The sequence below is a fragment of the Balaenoptera physalus genome (assembly GCF_965194825.1).
Source record: "Balaenoptera physalus genome assembly, chromosome: 15".
Lineage (NCBI taxonomy): Eukaryota > Metazoa > Chordata > Mammalia > Artiodactyla > Balaenopteridae > Balaenoptera > Balaenoptera physalus.
In genome coordinates, this window is record NC_138894.1 from 80,109,630 (window position 1) to 80,127,706 (window position 18,077).

The following is an 18,077-nucleotide window of genomic DNA, read 5'->3' on the forward strand; positions in this document are numbered from 1 at the left end:
AGCAGTCTTTTCAAAACTTAAATTGGATCCCATCGCTCTCCTTTCCAAAACTTTTCACTGAATCCAACTGCACTGAAAATAAAAACCGAACTCCTTATGTTGGTTTGTAAGGCCCTTCCCGATCTGCCCCTGGGTGTCCGTGCAGCCCTGTCTGGTGCCTCTTGCCTGTCCCTACGTTCCAGCCACAGTGGCTTCCTCCTGTTCCTGGATCACACCAGGCTCTTTTGCTCCCCAGAGCCCCTGCTCATGCCATTCCCTCTTCAGGGAACAATCTCCCTCTGACCACATGGCTGGCTCCTTCTTAGGGTTGCAGCTGAAAACCCCGTCTTTAGGGAGGACGCTCCTGACCGCTCCTGGGAGTATGTTCTCCACGCACTTTGATATTCTCCATCACTACCCGCTCTTAGTTTTATTCCCAGCACTTTGGCTTTGGGGATTACTTAGTTGTCTACTTGTTTAGTGTCTGGTTTCCTCTCTGGGCCGTGAGTTCTGGGAGGGCAATGCTGTATCTATCTTGTTCACCTGGACTCATAGTATTTGACTTGTAACAAACATTTGTTGAAGAAACACTGAAGACCTGCAGCATAGGGCTAGTAATACAGCTCAGGCATTACCCCACTGGGTTAAAAGAGATCACGGGTATGAAAGTGCTGGGCAAACCAGTTAATGGTATTGGTGATGTCAGTGGTTGACTGAGTACATGGCTAATGAGCATGGAGCAGGGCGGAATAAGGCTCCATGCTTGATGGAGAACCAAAGAGCAGCTCTGCTCTCCTAACTCTAGGAGAAGAGTGAATGAGGGAGCTGTTTCCAATCCAACAGTGATACCAGTGGCACAGCAATATAATGTACATTTCCTTATACTTCCCTTTTTGCCTTGGCTGTTAAGAAGCTTACGGGTAAATTGAGACTCAATTGTCATGCAAAAATGAGCTCAAAATTTTCTGTCAAAAACAGATAATGTTTTGTGAAAGTCCCTAGCACCCTGTCTGAGACACGGAGGAAGTTCAAAATTAAACAGTAATATGCGAATAGCCTTGGATTTGATTGTAGCTTTGCCATTTTTAGGGTAAACTACCTCATATCCTCTTCGGAGGCAAGGGGACCATCAAACGGTTTTGGTTTTTATTACTAGAAAAATAATATTATTTGTAAGAGCCCAACGTGGAAACAACCCAACTGTCCATCAACTGATAAATGGATAAACAAAATGTATATATCCATACCATGGACTATTATTAGGCAATAAAAAGAAATGAAGTTCTGACACATGCTACAACATCGATGGTCCTTGAGAACACTATGCTACATGAAAGAAGCCAGTCACTAAAGACCACAAATTGTATGATTCCATTTACATGAAATGTCCAGAATGGGCAAATCCATGGTGACAGAAGGTAGACTGGTGGTTGCCTAGGGCTGGGGGATTGGCAGGGGATGTGGAGTGACTGTGAATGGGTGTGGAGTTTCTATTTGGGGTCACGCAAATGGTGGTGGTGATGGATGTACAGCTCTTTGAATAGAGCAAAAGTCATGGAATTGCACTTTAAGTGGGTGAATTGTATGGTATGTGAGTTATACTTCAATAAAGCTACTAACATTGATTAATTAAATTAGAGTAAGAGCACCCCTGGCTCTCTGATGATGTCATGACTGGACAGGCCAATCAGAGTGGGTGTGAATCAAAAGCCAGCTTTGATTGGACATGAATAATAGGTCCTCCATCTCTCTCTCTCCCGTCTCTCTTCATCCCTTCCTCCCTCCCTTCTTCACTTAAGTCTTTTCTCTGCATTCTTCTGGAGACCCCCACCCAGAGATAAAGTAGACAGGGCCTTCCTCCTCAAGGAGCAGAGCAGGGTGAAGAGGAGGTGTGGAGAGGATGAGCACAATCAAGACTGAACGTAACTTCCTCGGCACAGATCGAGTCTCCTGTGGATTCTGGCAAAACAGATCGTCTCTGTGTAGAGGAACATCTTTTGTCACAGCAAATGCTGTTCTATTTCTTCATTCGTACATGAATTCAACAGACAGTTACTGTGCGTGGTGCTGAGGATACAGAGATGAATAAGAGAGTGCGTCCCCAAGGGGTGGGTGGGGCACGTGACCCAACTGTGGTAGCTCAGCGGGGTAGGGGCTGGGAGCGGGCTGCTGGCGATGGGGGGGCGATGGGGGGGGGTAGGGGTGGGGCAGGTGGTCCTGCGAAGCTTCTTGCTTCAGCCGTCAGTGCTGCTTGGCTTGGCAAAGCAGCCCGGAGACCTTGTAGAGGTCTCAGTTTGGGGCAGGCCACGCAGCTTTCCTGGCCCGTTACTGGCCTCACCCAGGCAGAGGGCAGCTTGGCGGCCTCACCCCGGGTCAGGGGATCTGCTGCGAACTCCCGGCTGGGAGCGGCTCGAGGCCGGAGGGGCTTCTCCGCTGTGGCACGGACCTCCCTCTGGCCCAGGTGAGGCCGCCCTGCTCCTCAGAGCTGACCGGTTCACCGCTTGCACTCGGGAGACGAGGACAGGAGCGCGGTCCCCGGGGAGCGTCTGCACGCGGGAAGGGTCGCCGGCAGACGCGAGGCGCTGTGCGGGAGCTTCGCCGCTAGAGGGAGCGCCGCGTCGTTCTCCGTCACCGGCGCTGGGCTCCCGGCTGAAGCCAGGCTGGGCGGCAGCCAGGGCTGGGGGGCGGTTCCTGGGAAACTCATTCTTTTGCCCTTTCCCTTTTAAAGATTTCTGGGAGCAGCTGGGCTCAACCATCCTTAGTGTTGTTTGTCAGGAATTTGCAGAGCCCTTCAGTCCCGGATGCGGCCACAAGCCTGTTGCAAATCCTGGGGCGGCTGCAGCAGGGATTCTGGTAGCTCACAGAAGCTGTCCTTCGCTCCTCGCACCCGAGGACCTGGGAAAAGGCCTCTGTTTGTCCCCCGTGGGCAATCTGGACTGGCCCTCAGAGCTGCAAAGGATAGGCCCCTGGGTTCTGGGCAGTGCCTCAGCTCCGTGCCACCTGGAAAAAAGTTTAATGCTTCATAGGAGGGGGAGATGGGGAGCAGGGCTTAGGAAGAAGTGAGGCCGGGCTGGTAGGACATGTAGCTGGTATGAAGACCTGGGGACATGGTAAGCTGTCTCCCGATGTCTCGGACGTGGAGCCAGTGGAGCTGATGGGCACGGTGGGGAGGGTCAGAGGGGCAGCACCCAAATTTCGCAAGAATGGCTCAGCTGCGGCATTTTTGGCATGGCCCTTAAGTCAAGGGCAGCAGAAGTTTACTTGTGGGTGCCCCAAATTCCTGCCCTGAGGGGCACCCATAGGTTCAGGTCAGGCTGGCCTCCTGTGGTGACAGCTGATGGCTGCCATCTTTGAAGGCAGGGCTGGGACAAGACAGGGAGTGCAGGAAATAAGCCCTGGTCCTTGGGCACCACCATCATGGCCACTAAGATCTTGGGCCACATCCTCGACCTCTTCTGACCCAGGTCCTGCTGATGGTGCAGGAGGCTTAGGGCCGTTTTCTCCCTCCAGTGTTGACTCCTGGGTCTGGTAGACAGACCATCCTTTGCAGCCCCTGTGTACAGGCAGCAGGGGTACGAACTGGGGACTGATGTGCTGCAGGAAGCCAGGACACCATCTGCAGTGGGAGCAGGTCAGAGCTGGCTTGCTGAGGCTCCTGTCACTGCCGTGGTTAATGCTGGTGATTACCATGGTTACCCGAGGCTGGAAGCTCTGACAGGCAAAGGCAGAGCAGGAGAAGGATGTCCTCTCCCTGCTCGGAGCCACATGATTGCCTCTGCCTCCCAGGCAGTATTCTCCTGGCAAATATAAGAGCCTGGACCAGGGAAGTCATTCTGCCACGGTTCAGCCGATCCATGCATCATTGATCACCAAGCATCGGGGGGCCTTTGGGGAGCCCTGTCCTGAGCACATTCAGCATGAGGGAAGCAGAGGGAGTGTCTGGACCCTGCCCTCAGTCTGCTCAGTCTTGGGAGGACAGAGAAAGAGGAAGAAATGGTTTTCGGGTCCTCTGGGAGCTCAGAGTCAGAGGAGGGAAACAGTTAGAGGAATAGGTGGAGAATTCAGCATAGACTCTTGAGGATACAGCCATGACCTTCTGGGCCTGTGCTTCCAGTGCCAGCTTGAGGCTGTGACTGCACCCTCTCCAAATAGGGCACTGGCCGGGGAGTCAGGACACCTGCTTTGCCAGTGGTTATGAGCTCCAGCTCCTGCTGGGTCCTGGTTTCTCCATCTGCAAAATGGGGTTAATGATTACTAATCCCCCACCTACTTCAAGTCTGTGGGGAGGAGTTTTTAAATGAATAATTTTGTGCATTGAAATGAGCCAACAGATTTCAAGTCTTTGGAGAAAAGGCCTTATTTATTATTATCATCAACTCACTGAGCAGAAATTCCATTTGTCTCCTTTGCCCCCTCTCCAGTGCTGCATGAACTGAGAGCCATATTACCTCGGTGAGATGACAGGGCTCTGAACAGCCAGCCAAATCCCAGCCCTGGGGATTAGTGGGGGACTGGGGAGGCCGGGTAGGGCTTCCTCTGAGCTCCGAGGGGATTCCAGGGCCAAGAGCAGAGCAGGAACTTCACGTCCAAACACTACAGCAGAAGTCTGAAGCTTCTCCACCAGGATGCCTAGCCTGGGGTGTGAGAGCTGGGAAAGGAGGAGGCCTGCTCTGAAACTCTTTTTCTTTGGTTCATTATCATTACATGTTGACTTGCAAAATGAGAAAAGAGAGATAAGCAAGAAGAAAGAGGGAGAATGAAGAAAGAAAAGTAAATCATTTTAATTAAATTCTGATGCTCAATTCTGGTAAAGTGTCTAACACAGAAGGTCCCCATAAATATCCAAGGGAATGAATGAACTCAGAAGACTGTGATCTGTCTGATAAATATCTGCTAAAGTTTTTAATATATAAAGATTATATTTTTAAAGAAAAAAACCTGATGTGAATTTAGGTTCACTGCTAAGTTGCGAGGAAGGTATGGAGGGTTCCCACATACTTCCTGCCCTGCCACCTGCACAGCCTCCGCCATGATCGCCAGAGGGGACATTCGTTACAGCTGATGAACCTACACTGACGCATCATTATCACCCAAAGCCCATGGCTCACATTAGGGTTCACTCTTGGTGTTGTACGTTCTGTGGATTTGGAAACACGTATAATGACATGTACCCCCTCTTACAGTATCATACAGAGTTTCACTGCCCTAAAAATCCTCTGTGTCCTGTCAGACTTTTTCCCCCTCTGTTTATATGCACATATAAATACTCTGCCCCTTATAGTAATAAATAATATATTTTTAAAGATAGGAATATACCATACATATTGATTTAAAACCTGTTTTCTCTCTGAAAAATGTAATGAGGATAAGAAGTTTGAAACACCTCCTTCTCGATAATTTGGGTTTGACCCTTGAAGTCTTTGTGTTATTCAGACAAGACCAGGAGGCTGAAGTAAGGAAGAAGGATACGATGGGACAAAGGACAGAGTACCCCTGAGGCTGGGCGGGGGAGGAGGCAGAGAAAAGCAAGGGGTGAGTTGGAGCATCCTTCAGTTGCATGGCGCTCTCTTTATCTCTGTCCCCAACCACAAAAGCTGTGCCCGCCTCCAGGTGTGGGTCTCAGTCATTACTTCCTTTTCCAGAGCTCCTGGCTCCTTGGGAGAGGTCACTCACTGAAAACAAGATGCGTTCTGGGGAAGATACATCTGTATCAATATCTCTAGCTATCTATACATCTTTATCTATAGATATCTATATACCTATATGTATCTAAATATCTCTATTTCTGTCTCTATTTTTTTTTTTTTTTTTTGGTCAGGTGAGCCTTGCCTGGCCTTCCTTGGCTCCTAGCAAATCAGCAGGTGTCTCCTGCATATCTAAGAGCCTTCCTGCACATGGGCTCAGGAAAGAGTCCCAGGTAACTCTAAGCCTCTAATTGTCCACGGCATCTCCTCTGCCTGCTTCATCTATGCTGACAGCTTCTCCTTTATCCCCCCGGGTCAGATTCTTAAGTGTCCTTGCCCACTCAGCTGTGCTCGAAGGGCCCCCTACTTCCTCACTAGTCCTCTGGTCTCTGCTCATCCTATCCGCATGGTCCAGACCCGTGCAGTGACCCACGGGGATGGCTGGTGGAGAAGGTGGAAGCAGTGCTACCCCACTGGGCAGAGCACCAGCCCACCAAGCAGGGGTCACACAGACATGTTGGTGAGTCTGGCAGAAGCAGGGCACAGAGACCTCTTCCTCCCGGTCAGACAAGACTCCAGGGGTTTCTGGCTGATTGCAGGCGGGCTTCAGCTCATCTGGTTAGGACAGTGCTTTGCATTTCTGTTTCCCAAGGGTGCAGTTTTATACCCCTGTTGCTCATCACCCAGGATCTGTTCCTCAACATTGGGCTGGGTGTTTAGGAAGATGAACCATTTGTTCCTGAAAATCATGGAAGAGCTGCTGAAGGCTCTGCTTTTAAGGTTCTTCTGTCAGAGTTTTATACTTTTTCTATCTCAGTTGATGTGCCCGAGGGCTCTGCTATTCACCCGTTAGAGTCACACTTCCTCCTGGTCTGGCCTGTGTTGGTGGCACAGAGCTGCAAGGAAAAGTTGGCTGTTGGCCGACAGGCTGGACCAAGGGGCCTAAATTTACAAAGAGAAACTCATTTGGGACAGACATCAGGTTCTCCGGCTGGGCCTTCTCTCCACAGAGGACTGCACGGATCCACGTGCACGGATGCACACACTCGGATGCGCACACTCAGATGCACACACTCAGAGGTACACACTCGGATGCACACACTCGGAATGCCAAGGGTGCTGCTCAAGATCCACGTCACGTCATGCCCTCTGCTGCTTAGAGCACATCAGTGTCTTCCTACTGTGCTCAGAATAAACTCTGCTCCCTTCACGGCCAACCAGACCTGCTGACCCTCTGCCTGCTCCTTGTGCCCCCTTCGCCACTCACCAGGCCTGGCCACCTGGCCTACCTTCACATCTCCATCCTTCATCCTGCAGGGCCGCATCCTGCCCAGTCGGCTTCCAGGGCTCCTCCCTGCCCTCTTCCTGTCGGCCTTCTCCCCGGGCTTCAGGATTCACCTCTTTGGAGGGGCCTTCCCTGGCCAGCGTATCTCATACAGCTTTCCCTTTTCCCTCCTCCCATTATCTATTCTTTATCTTCATAGTATGTATTTCCATTTTCTTATTTTTTTGGTCTCTTTACTTATTTCTTATCTGTCTCTCCAAGTAGCCTCCATGAGAGCCAGAACTACGTACGTCAACCTTGTTGACCACAGTGTCCCCAGCACCTCGCAGGATGCGGGCTGTATCCTAAGCACTCCATAATTGGTTGACTGATGAATGGTTTAGCAACACATGTAAGACTGTTTTGACTTGAGATGACTTTAAGCTCAACCTGAGGAAGACATATGAATGGTTCCTGTCTGGTGGATGCTGGCTCAGAATGGGGGAGAGGATCGCCTTGCTCTGCTTATACAAATGTTGTGGTTCTGGAGCTCTGGTTCCCAACATGAGGAGTGCATTAACACATAGCACGTGCCTGGAGGAAATTGTGACTCAAAACCATGGGCTTTGAGGGGAAGACACACAGGGCCTTTCACTTGGAGAAGAGAAGGCTTAGGGGATACCTAAGAGCTGGCCACTGACATCTGAGGCATTGCTGTACTGGAGAAGGAGACTCATTTTGTGTGCTTGGAGTGGGTTGCCTTGAAGAAAGTGATCTCCCTGTCACTGGAGCTGTTACTAGAAACTTCTTGTGGTGAAGATGTAGGGCTAGATGGCATTTAAAGTCGCTTTCAGTCCCCGATCCAAAAATGTCTTTGTTGAACTGCTGCAAACAGCCAGGGGCAGGTGGGAAGAGCAGGCAATTCCTATTTTTCAGGACTGTTGCCTTCCTGAAAAGCAGTTCTCTCTGACCTTGTAAGTCTCTCTCTCTCTCTCTCTCTCTCTGTGTGTGTGTGTGTGTGTGTGTGTGTGTGTGTGTGTGTGTGGTAGAGAGGATTGTTGTTGAACAAATATTCACTCAATATCCCCTCTCTCTTCCTCCTCAGGATGGTGTATGCTTATTTGCCTCACTCACTTCCAGCATGGCCATGTAAGCAGTGCACAGAAGTGGGGGTGTGCCCAGGCCTCAAATGTTTGGGCTTGTCCTCTGGTGCTCCTGCCTTCACCGTGAGATGTGTATACACTGTGTGAGTCACAGTTCCACGATGGAGAGATACATGGAGCAGACCTAACCCAAGCCTAGCTGAGTTCAGCCAACCTGCGGACCCAAGAGTGAAAAGAAAGAAATGTCTGTTGTAAGCCACTGAGATTTGGGGATTATTTGTTACACAGCAGTATCACAGCCAAGCCTAACTAATGAGTGTTCATGGTTTTTTTCATTGCATGGAACTGCTCCAGTACTCAAGTCTGAGATGCTCACTCTGATGCATATCATCAAGGAATTGAGGTTTAGTGAGCAGTTTTTCCCCCCTCCAGACTCCTTTCCATGACCTTTTCCTGGAGTGTGCATCTCCTACATTTATAGGACAGTTAACCACATGGAAGAGTTTTGCCTCCTCCCCAACAAGCCATTCCACAGGCGCTCAGACCCTCCTGTCCCTGACAAGGGCTGTTCTTGTCGTGGGCAGACCTCAGCTTCTTGGGGACAACGATGAGGCTGGAGCTCAGAGAGACGGAGGAGCCGCTGCAGCTGCAGCAGCAGGAGCAGAACGCACAGCTGCAGAGCCCTCTGGAAAGAACAGAGAAGAGAAGTGGACGTCGCCGACCTGAACCAGGATGTTCTCTGTGATGTCAGGTAAGCTGCGTCTCTCCCTCCAACCTGTGCAGCACAGACACGCTGGAAAGTGGTTTTTCAAATGCCTTTGACTCTTATCTCTCTTACATCACCCTCTGAAATGAAATCTCAAACACTTTCGTGGGGTTTGATGTGGAGAACAGTAAGCAGATAGAGGTTCAGGCAGAAACAGAACAGGAGTCAAAAGCCCTGGAGAAAAGCATGAATGGGCTTGGAGAGGACATATAAAATAGCAGAGACATTTATACGGGTCTCCCCTACCTCAGAACAAAACAATTATGAGATAAGAGAGGCATGGATGGGAGGAAATTCTTTCATTTTTCACACTGCAGGCTAGAGAGATCCAATAGCCTGTTTATGAAGAACAATAAAGAAGATACATGAACTCAGTAAAGAGGTTGTTACAGATATATCGGGTGGCTTTGAAAGGCCAGGGTTTTCTCCCCCCTTTTGGATAAAGCTGTCAGCTAAGTATTAAAAGATTTTTTTGCTTTTGCTTTTTTTTTTTTTTTTTTTCTTTCAAAAAGCAATAACTGGCACCAGCAGTTTGTTACAATTGGCAGAAAGAGTTATCACTTTTATTTAGGATTTGGAAATGCAATCAAAGAGGGGCAGGTTGGAGCGTGAATTAAATGAAGCTTAAACAAGCAAAAAGAAAACTCTCTGCTGGTCTTTTAAACAAACAAACACAAAAATTACAGCTCCTTGTTGTTAATTTGAAGCTATAAAAATTTTGACACTCACACTTGATAAAATGGTGCCAAAGCAGAATGGTTGCTACTTTTGTGTGTGTGTTAAGTCCTGAATGTTCTGATCATTTTTAAAAGTAAAAAACCCATTGTTTCTGGAAACTCTTTGGTGGGATCTGACTAGCTTATTGCCTGGGAAGTCACAGTGAAGATTCATTCTGTTGGCTTTGGAGGAAATTATTCTTCCTAGGATAATTTAAATAGACAAGAAAGCTAGGAGGATTGGTTCTGTTTAGCTGCCTGTTTTCACATTTGTTGTGTTTTGTGATTCCTGAATACCAAATTGCCCCCTGAAGTTGTGAAAACATTTCTACCCATGACTTGCGCTCTATTGTGATTTCAATTTTGTTTGACTCATCCTCATACAGAAAGTCTTCATGTTCTCTGGTAACTTGCCTTATCTAGCTCACAGCTCTAAGAATCAGAATAGATGCAAAAAAAAAGTTCCCTGTGAGAAGATAAAAGAGGTGTCACAAAATATTTGCCCTACATCTCAAACATTTTACCTCCAGGTCTGTGGATTCCTTCAAGGTTATTAAATTCCAACTAGAGTAGCACTCTTGTTTTTCAAACCCAGATTGAATTAGAAGTGAGGAGAGGTCCTTCTGTGGGCAAGGGCAGTGACCGTCAGCAGTGACAGCAGACAGTCTGGTAATAAGAGACAGAAAAACTACAAGACAGATGCAAAAATCAAAGAACTCAGCAGTCTGGTTCTACTTAGTAAAGGGGTAAATACTTGCCCAAGTGTGATGTTTAATTTTATGTGTCAACTTGATGGGTCGTGGGATGCCTAGATATTTGGTCAAACACTATTCTGGGTGTGTTCTGGGTGTGTGAGGGTGTTTTGGATGAGATTAACGTTTGAGCTGATAGACTGAGTAAAGCAGATTGCCCTCCCCAACGTGGGTGGGCCTCATCCAATCAGCTGAAGGCCTGAATAGAACAAAAAGGCTGACCCTCCTGTGCCGAAGAAGGAATGCTTTTCTTCCTGACTGTCTTTGAACTGGGACATTGGCCTTCGCCTGCCTTTGGACTCAGACTCAGACTGGAACTTACACCATTGGCTCTTCTGGTTCTCAGGCCTTTGAACTTGGAGTGGAACTTTACCATTGGCTCCCCTGGGTCTCCAGCTTATAAATTTGCAGCTCTCGGGACTTCTCAGCCTCCATAACGTCATTAAGCAATTCCTTATAACCTCTTTCTCCATCTATGTATCTATCTATGTACCTATCTGTGTATCTATCTACCTATCTATCTATCTCATCCTATTGGTTCTGTTTCTCTGGAGAAGCCAGACTAACAGACCAAGCCTTACTTTGGTCTTGGGGCTGCGCGTGATGGACTGACAGTGCTCACCTCTGCCATGAAGGGAAGGTACAGGGCTTCTCCTCTTGTCACCTGGGTCTTGGATCAGCTGTCCCCTCCCCTGGACTCTGCCCAGCACTGACACCTGTGTCTGTTCTGTCTGCTCAGGGCTGTGCCTAACTGGCTGTTTCAGACTTTGAGCACCACTTCAGTTTCTAGAATGTGGGCTCTGAGGGACCATGAGTGGTTGGTTCTTTGCTGCCTCTTTGTACCTACACACAGTGACTTATCATATATAAACCCTTGTTGGATGAACGAATGTTCTCTATACCCCTTCACAATGGCATTGAGTAGAAATCGTGGAAGAGTTTTTTCAATAGTGAGAATTTTCTAAGAAGTGTTAATGTTCAGAGAGAAAACTCTCAGGCTTTGTAAGCACCCCTACCTTATCCCTCAGCGGCCCCTTCCTCATCCCTCCCCCTCCCCCCATTACTGTGAAATGGTGCACTTGGGCATGTTCAGTTGTAGTAAAAGATGTGGTTCAAGGGAACAATGCCAATTGGATCTTATTTCCTCAATGAAACAATGCTACGATAAGGGGTACATTCCTTATTCGTAACTTTTTATAGAAACACTTGATATTTAAACCCCGAAGTAGATGTTGGCTTGGAATCAGAGCTGCAGTTGAGTCCTGCTTCTTCCAGCTGATGCTTTGTAACTGTGGGCAAGTCCCTTAACCTCTATAGGTCTCAATTTCTTCATCTGCTAAGTAGGAAAAAATACCCACTTCACAGGGCAGTTGTGAGGATTAAACTCAGTAATGTATGTAAAGTACCTTGTGTATTACCTGGAACATAATAAGTGCTCAATAAATTTTAATTCCCTTTCTCCCTTCTCCTTTCTCCAGTTCAGTCAAGGATTATGATAGATGTGTTTCCTGCACAGTGTAAAGCTTTTTAAAGTGCATATAAATCAATTAAATAGGCCAATGCAATAATTGAACATATAACATTTGTTTAAGAGATCCTGGGGAGAGGGACAGAAGATTAGGGGCTTGTGGAAACCTTGAGAGAGCTCCTAGGAGGGGGCTGTTCAGATGGGGGATCCTGTACTGTGGCATGTGCACCTCTGCTCTAAATTCTGTGAGAAAGGGCTGGTGGTGTCATGCGCTGTGACTTACTTATAATTCAGAAGAGTGACCCTGAGTGATCCTGGCTGCTGGGTGGGCCCCCATAGGTAAAGGTAAAGTGATCTGAGGAGTCACTGAAATGGCCTTCTGACCTGCCTTCTGAATGCAAGGTTTGTGGATTAATCTTCTCAATGCGGGCAGAAGATAAGCCAGGTGACCCAGTTCTAAATTTCTCACCACTTGCCTGTTGTGGAGAGAAAGGCGAATGTGCAGGCCCCCTTACCCCTCTGGCTGCTTCAGGGCGTGAACCTGGAGGGCAAGACCCTCCAGGCGTATTTGGAGAACTCCGGGGACACCGTTACCGCGGGGTGGAATGCCATGTGCCACAGACAGAGTGGAAGGAGATTGGGAGCTGTAACGGGTGCTCATTCAGTGGCCAGAGAATGGCCTCGAATGTGATTCAGATTCTAGGCAATCTTAAAAAGACTCTAGAGCATCTTTTTCCCTGGAGGAGGGCAGGGGGAATTCTGTTTGCTCATGCACGGTTCCTTGCCTCTCTGTACCCTGGCAGACCCATGTTTTAAAGTGGAATTACAGAGGAATAGAGGAGGAATAGTGCAGTAGAAGAGGCGTTCTTCAGGACGAGCCAACCATAGCGTGAGGTTGTCTCTGCCATCCCTCAAGATAAGGCACGAGGACTTTCTCTTCCTGAAGCATCCCTGCCTGCTCTATCCTGTGCTCTCCCCAGGGGCGAGATGGGAGCTGTCTTGGGACGGTAGGAGTCTATCTCTCTGCAGTTTGTGAGTGTTGGGAGATAATTCTCTGGGGGTTTCTTGCATTCCTGCAAGTCTTGTGAGCAGAGGCACTGACGGCCTTTGTTCTAGATTCTGTCTTTGGGGATATTTGTATAGCACGCAGCCTTGGAAGAAGCAGACAGTGTCTCCCGCTGGGGTGAGGAACAGATGGCAGGTATTTTTACCCTCCAGTAAAGACAATAGCTCCCTCAGGCAGGTTTATGCCCATTTTAAAAGGTTCAGGTTTCCTAAGCTTGGATTCCGTCGGCCGGGGAGCAAACCCACTGTGTGTGCAGCGTCCCTCTGGGCCCCTCCACGTCGTCCCCGTGGGTGGACCGGAGGCACCAGTGCAGACGCGATGCTCGTGCTACCTGCTGGACCGTGAGGGATAAAGAGCTTTGTTTCTGATCCAAGAGTCTCATGTCTTCTACCCACATCTGTAAAACTGTGGCTAACTTGTGAGCTTGCAAGAGGATACAATCTGGGACCTTCCACAGCTCTTGGTAGCGAACTCCTCACAGAAGGAGACTAGTTCATAAAAGAAAAAAAAAAAAAAGAAGGAGACTAGTGACTGTCCAGGGCTGGGGGCAAGGCTGGATCCGCTCGTAGGAGGCCAGTATCATGCCTGGTAACAACCTGGGCAGCAACTTTCTCTCAGTGAACTCTGTCTCTCTGTCTGCCTCTGTCTCTCTGCCACTTTGTCTCCTGGCCTCCCCTGTACCTCCTCCTGTTAGGATTTTCTGCCATCTGTGGGCCTTGTGAGATGACCGGGGGGTTTTATCTCCCACCCCTCCCCACCCTTTACCTGGGAATGGATCTCTGGGCTCCAACAAGCTCTGATGTCCTCTGCTCTACAAGGAGCAGTTCCTGTCAAGGTTTCTGGACCTAACTCCTTCTCCCCCCCCAACTCTGTTGCTTCCCTTTTTTCTCTCATGCATGTGTGGCCTGGGGCTTCTTCTCTTCCTTCTAATCCAGTCCTTGGTGGCCCACTTGCCGGCATGCCTGACTACACCTCTTGTTTAGTAATTTCCCACCCTCGGGGAGAGAAGAATGTTCCAGGGATGCCAGCCCTCCCTGGGCTCTTCCCAGCCTGCCTCAGTTGCAGTAACATGATTTACTAGCCTTATAGCGCCCGCCAGGCCTGGGCCTGCTTATTCCGTGCGTCCCCTGACCCCGCTCTCCCTTTCCACCAGCCAGTACCTATCACCGTGCCTGGCCCCTCTGGCATGCAGAATGATGCAGATGAACAAATAAATGGGACCAGATCCAAAACATCTGCAGCAGGCAGCTGGCACCATCCCTCACTATTTCTTCTCTATTTGTACTCACGTCTTTATTCTTCTATGTCGTGCGATAGTACCTTTGTTAATCTGCCCTCCTGTTGAAAAATACTGTTCCTATAATCGTGATCAAGCCAAAAACCAAGTAGGCTTGACTGAGGACGCCTGACCTTGGATCTGGTTATGGTGATGCTGGTGACAGCTGGGAGCTCACCTCTCAGGGGAGCGGGGAGGAATAGCAAGGGGACAGGCCCCCGCGGTGACACAGTGAGCAAAGGAGAGGGAGGCTTGAGCCAGGCCCACTGAGCCCTCAGCTTTTGTCATTTGTCGGTAGCAGACTGGAAATCCTAGAATTTAGGGTGTCAAGACTTAAAGTGGCCTCGCGTGGGTCTGCTTGCACCCCTTCAGTGTCTGAAAAGATATTTTGGGGTCCTCCCCTTCCCTGGACCCTTCTTTGGTCAATCCAAACGGCAGATGATTGCATTTGCTCATGTTTTTTTTCCCCACAAAGAGGCATGCATTTCACCCGTTTTAGGTGATAAAAGATTCTCCCTCTCTAAGGATGAATGCAGTGGATTAAGGAATGTGAAGAATTCTGGAGGCTTTCAACCTAGATGATCCTTGGGCCCCTCTTAAGTATCCATCCATCCATCCTTCATTCATTCATTTGACTCAGTGAGTATCGCTTAATGAATCTCTATTCTGTGCTGGATTTTGTGCCTGGCCTTGTGCTGGGCACTGTAAACAGAAGCAAACAGAAGAGGCATGTCCTCGCTTTCAGGGAACTTGCAAGCTAATAAGGGAGACAAATAAGCCATAAATGCAAATGCTTTGCAGGAAAAGCGCAGGGCGCTCTGAGAGTGAATCATAGAAGGGCTCTCTTAAATTGGGTGGCCAGAGACAGCCTGGCTGTGGAATTGACGTTCTTGTAGAGCTCTAGAGAGTGAGTAGAATTAGCTGGGTGATGAGAGGGAAAAAAGCATTCTGGGCAGAATATAGCGTGCTGGGCGCTATAGTGCAGGGATACCGTCAGAGGAACATAGTGAGTGGAGGAGGATAGAAATCAAAAACGAAAACGTCACACCAACTAACCAAACAGACAAAGAATTCCTTAGTCTCAGGAGGACCTGAGAAGTGATCTGGGTCTTCCTGTGTGATAGATGCACTGAGTTTCTTGCCCCCTACTTGGCCCCAAGCAGTGGCTCCCCTCAGGGGAGGCCAAGGAGGGCGTCAGGGCTGTGAGACTGGACGATGAGAAATCACAGGTCGTTTGCCAGGCCCCCAATGACTATGGAGTTCTCATCCCGTCTTACCTATAGTACACCTCTTACCTCTTACCTGTAATATAGTTTTTGCAAATGCTTTGCCACCGTGGCCTCCCTGGACTCAGTTGCTCCTGGCTGAATGTTTGACTGAGATGTGCCCACCATGGAATCGAGTCTGAATCCCAGCTGCAGAGTTCAGAGGCCAGGACACCTATGACAGACGGCAGAGGGCAGAGGGCAGAGGCACCTGTCATGAATATCAGTGGCCATGGCGTGTGATACATAGCAGCTCTTTGTGCCACGGTTGGGAGAAGCTCATCTAACGTTTCTTAACATCTTCCCAATTGAATGCATGGTCTGTGGGTGCCACGAGAATGCTCATCTGTCAGTTTTGACAATATAACAGAGTGTACAGTATTTATGCTAAAAATAGTCTCTACAAAAGACGAGGCTCCAATGGCAGCACCAATGAAGTCTTATGCTTCTGGCAGACCCCCTCCCTCAGAGGTGATTGACAAAGTAACTTCTGTTGTGCTTTACTAGACCAGAGCACATCATCCACACCTGCAACCTTTGAAGCCCAATGGCACCAGTCAGGCCTTGTCTCAAAGCCTCCTACATGGGGTGGTCCACTGTCATATCCTGTCTCAGTAGAACATTTTGGGGCTGGTAGAGTCCAGAAACAATGGTGGCTCTTGGGTATTTGAGTGCACTTTTTTACTCCCTCCATCAGGACCATGGTCATAATAGCTGCCATTTATTGAGGGCCTACTCTGTGCCAGGCCCAGGCTGAGTACTTTACTTGAATGATCTCGTGGTTTTCACATCAATCCTAAGCTGTGGGTACTAGTAACATCAGAGGAAACTGATGCTTCTCCAGGACTCAGAGGGGAACTAGTCACTCCTGCATGCATCTCGGGGAAAGGGGCAGGGAGGTCTGATTCTGTGAACTGCGGGCTAGACGCTGATTTTTTTTTTTCATGGTGTCAAATTTGGGAGCAACAGGAGGTGGAGAGGATGTTCTCCAGGGGGAGAGGGGCAAACTGAAGAGTTCCAAATGGTTGCTGCATGTTTTCTGAAAGGCTGTTGAAGGCACCTGCTTTTAAATTTGGCTGCATCACCCCCAAATCTATGCTGTGTGTTTCTGTGTGATGCAGAAAGTGGAACAGAGAAGCTTTGGTTTCAGTTTATGTGAGATGAGACCAGCTCAGGCAAGCTGCCTTGGCCCTGAAACTGCAAAGAGTGTAGAGTAGCGCACAGTAGGTGCTTACTGGTTTGTGGAATTAATTTGAGTCACTGCTTAGGGATGCACCCCTGCCCCTGCACATGTGTTTCTGAGGACAGCGTGGCATTCCCATGGTCCCGGTCATGGCATGGCCTTCACAATCTCTCATGTGATGCTTTTAAATGGGTGTTTGTGACCCAGGATCAACAGGCACAGGGGAGTAGATTCTGTCCTCAGAAGGGACCTGCCTGATTTACTCGGAGGCTGTGGTCACAGATCGGAAGCCAGGAGTTTGAGGCTGGCCTACATTGGCTAAAGATTCACTGGTTCTCCAAGCATCTGCAGCTCAGGGTCTCAAGGGAGCTGCAGTATCTTTTTAATGGTGTTCTTGGACAAAAGGAGTAGAAGAGGGGCCTTGTTGCTGGCTGTGGGAAAGTCCAGTTTTCATTTTCCCCCTTCTCCACGCGTCAGCTCGTTTGAGAGAGCAGGAGGGCCAGGCTGGCTTCCTGCAGAGGCCACATCTCCTGCCTTCACCCTGCATTTGACTGCTGGCCACGGGTTGTGGCCTGATTGGAACTGACTTTCCCCCAGGCACTTGGCGCAGGCCTATTAGGCTGACAGTCTGTATGTAGTGTGTAGGGAGAGGCCCCAAGTTAGCGCTGCTCCCAGGTAAGCCTCTCTGTCCCTCGTGGGCTGAATCACAGATGCCCCCTGACACCTGCATGTGCCTGGATCTGTGCCAGGCTGAGTGGGGGCCTCCTGGAGGGCAGGCCTGAGGCAGAGTACTACCCAGGATGACCTGGGAATCCAGAGAGGAAGACTGTCCGGTTCTCGCCAGACGCCAGGGCAAGGTGGAGATGGGCAGGAGGTCAGATGATCTGTACTTGCATCCTGGCCCTGCTGTCAACCAGCTGTTTGGTCTTGAACAAGTGTTTCTGGGCCTCAGTGTCCCCATCTGTAAAACGATAGGATTGAACTATAACATTTCTAAGAGTTCTTCTCTCTTTGATATTCTAGTTCCTGCTTATCCCTCAGCCCCTCTTCTGCCCCTGCTCTCAGACCCAGCATGGAGCTGATCGTTGCATAGACTCTTGTTACTCAAAGCAGCACCATCACTTGATGCTGTTAGACGTGCAGGATCTGCGCCCCACCCCGGGCCTACTGAAGCAGAATCTGCGTTTTAACCAGACCTCCAGGTGATTTGGATCCACAGTAAAGTTTGCGAAGCCCTGGCATAGACCATTCTCCTCAGGTGTGAGGCTCTGGGCTCCCACAGCCCCTCCAGGCCCCATGGCCATTATTAGCCTTTTAGTGATACACCTGTTCTTGCTGAGGCCTGCAGGGGAGAGTGCCAAGGCTGAGGGTTGACTCCCTCAGTGAGTGTCTTTGCTGAGAATGGCTCACATAGAACCAACCCCCCTTCTTTGGACCCTCACCCTCAGTTATTTGCAGAAGGACTTCCAAAATTTCAAATCGAACAATTTAAAAAAATTCCTTAGACTATGCCTGAAGAAATGTAGGTCAACCTTTTCCTTATAAACAGACACGT

General features: G+C 49.1%; 1 protein-coding gene across 2 annotated transcripts in view; it reads left to right on the top strand.

Moving 5' to 3' along the window:
• Nucleotides 1–6,741: 6,741 nt before the first annotated feature.
• Nucleotides 6,742–18,077, top strand: part of LOC309644099 (uncharacterized protein) — a 391,248-nt gene continuing 379,912 nt past the window's right edge. For both annotated transcript variants that reach the window (XR_014254231.1, XM_082427531.1), the window contains exon 1: nucleotides 6,742–8,781. Coding sequence is in view for 1 of the 2 variants with exons in the window: in XM_082427531.1 (XP_082283657.1) it covers nucleotides 8,763–8,781 (19 nt within the window). In the remaining variant the exon portion in view is untranslated. The remainder of the gene's footprint in view (nucleotides 8,782–18,077) is intronic.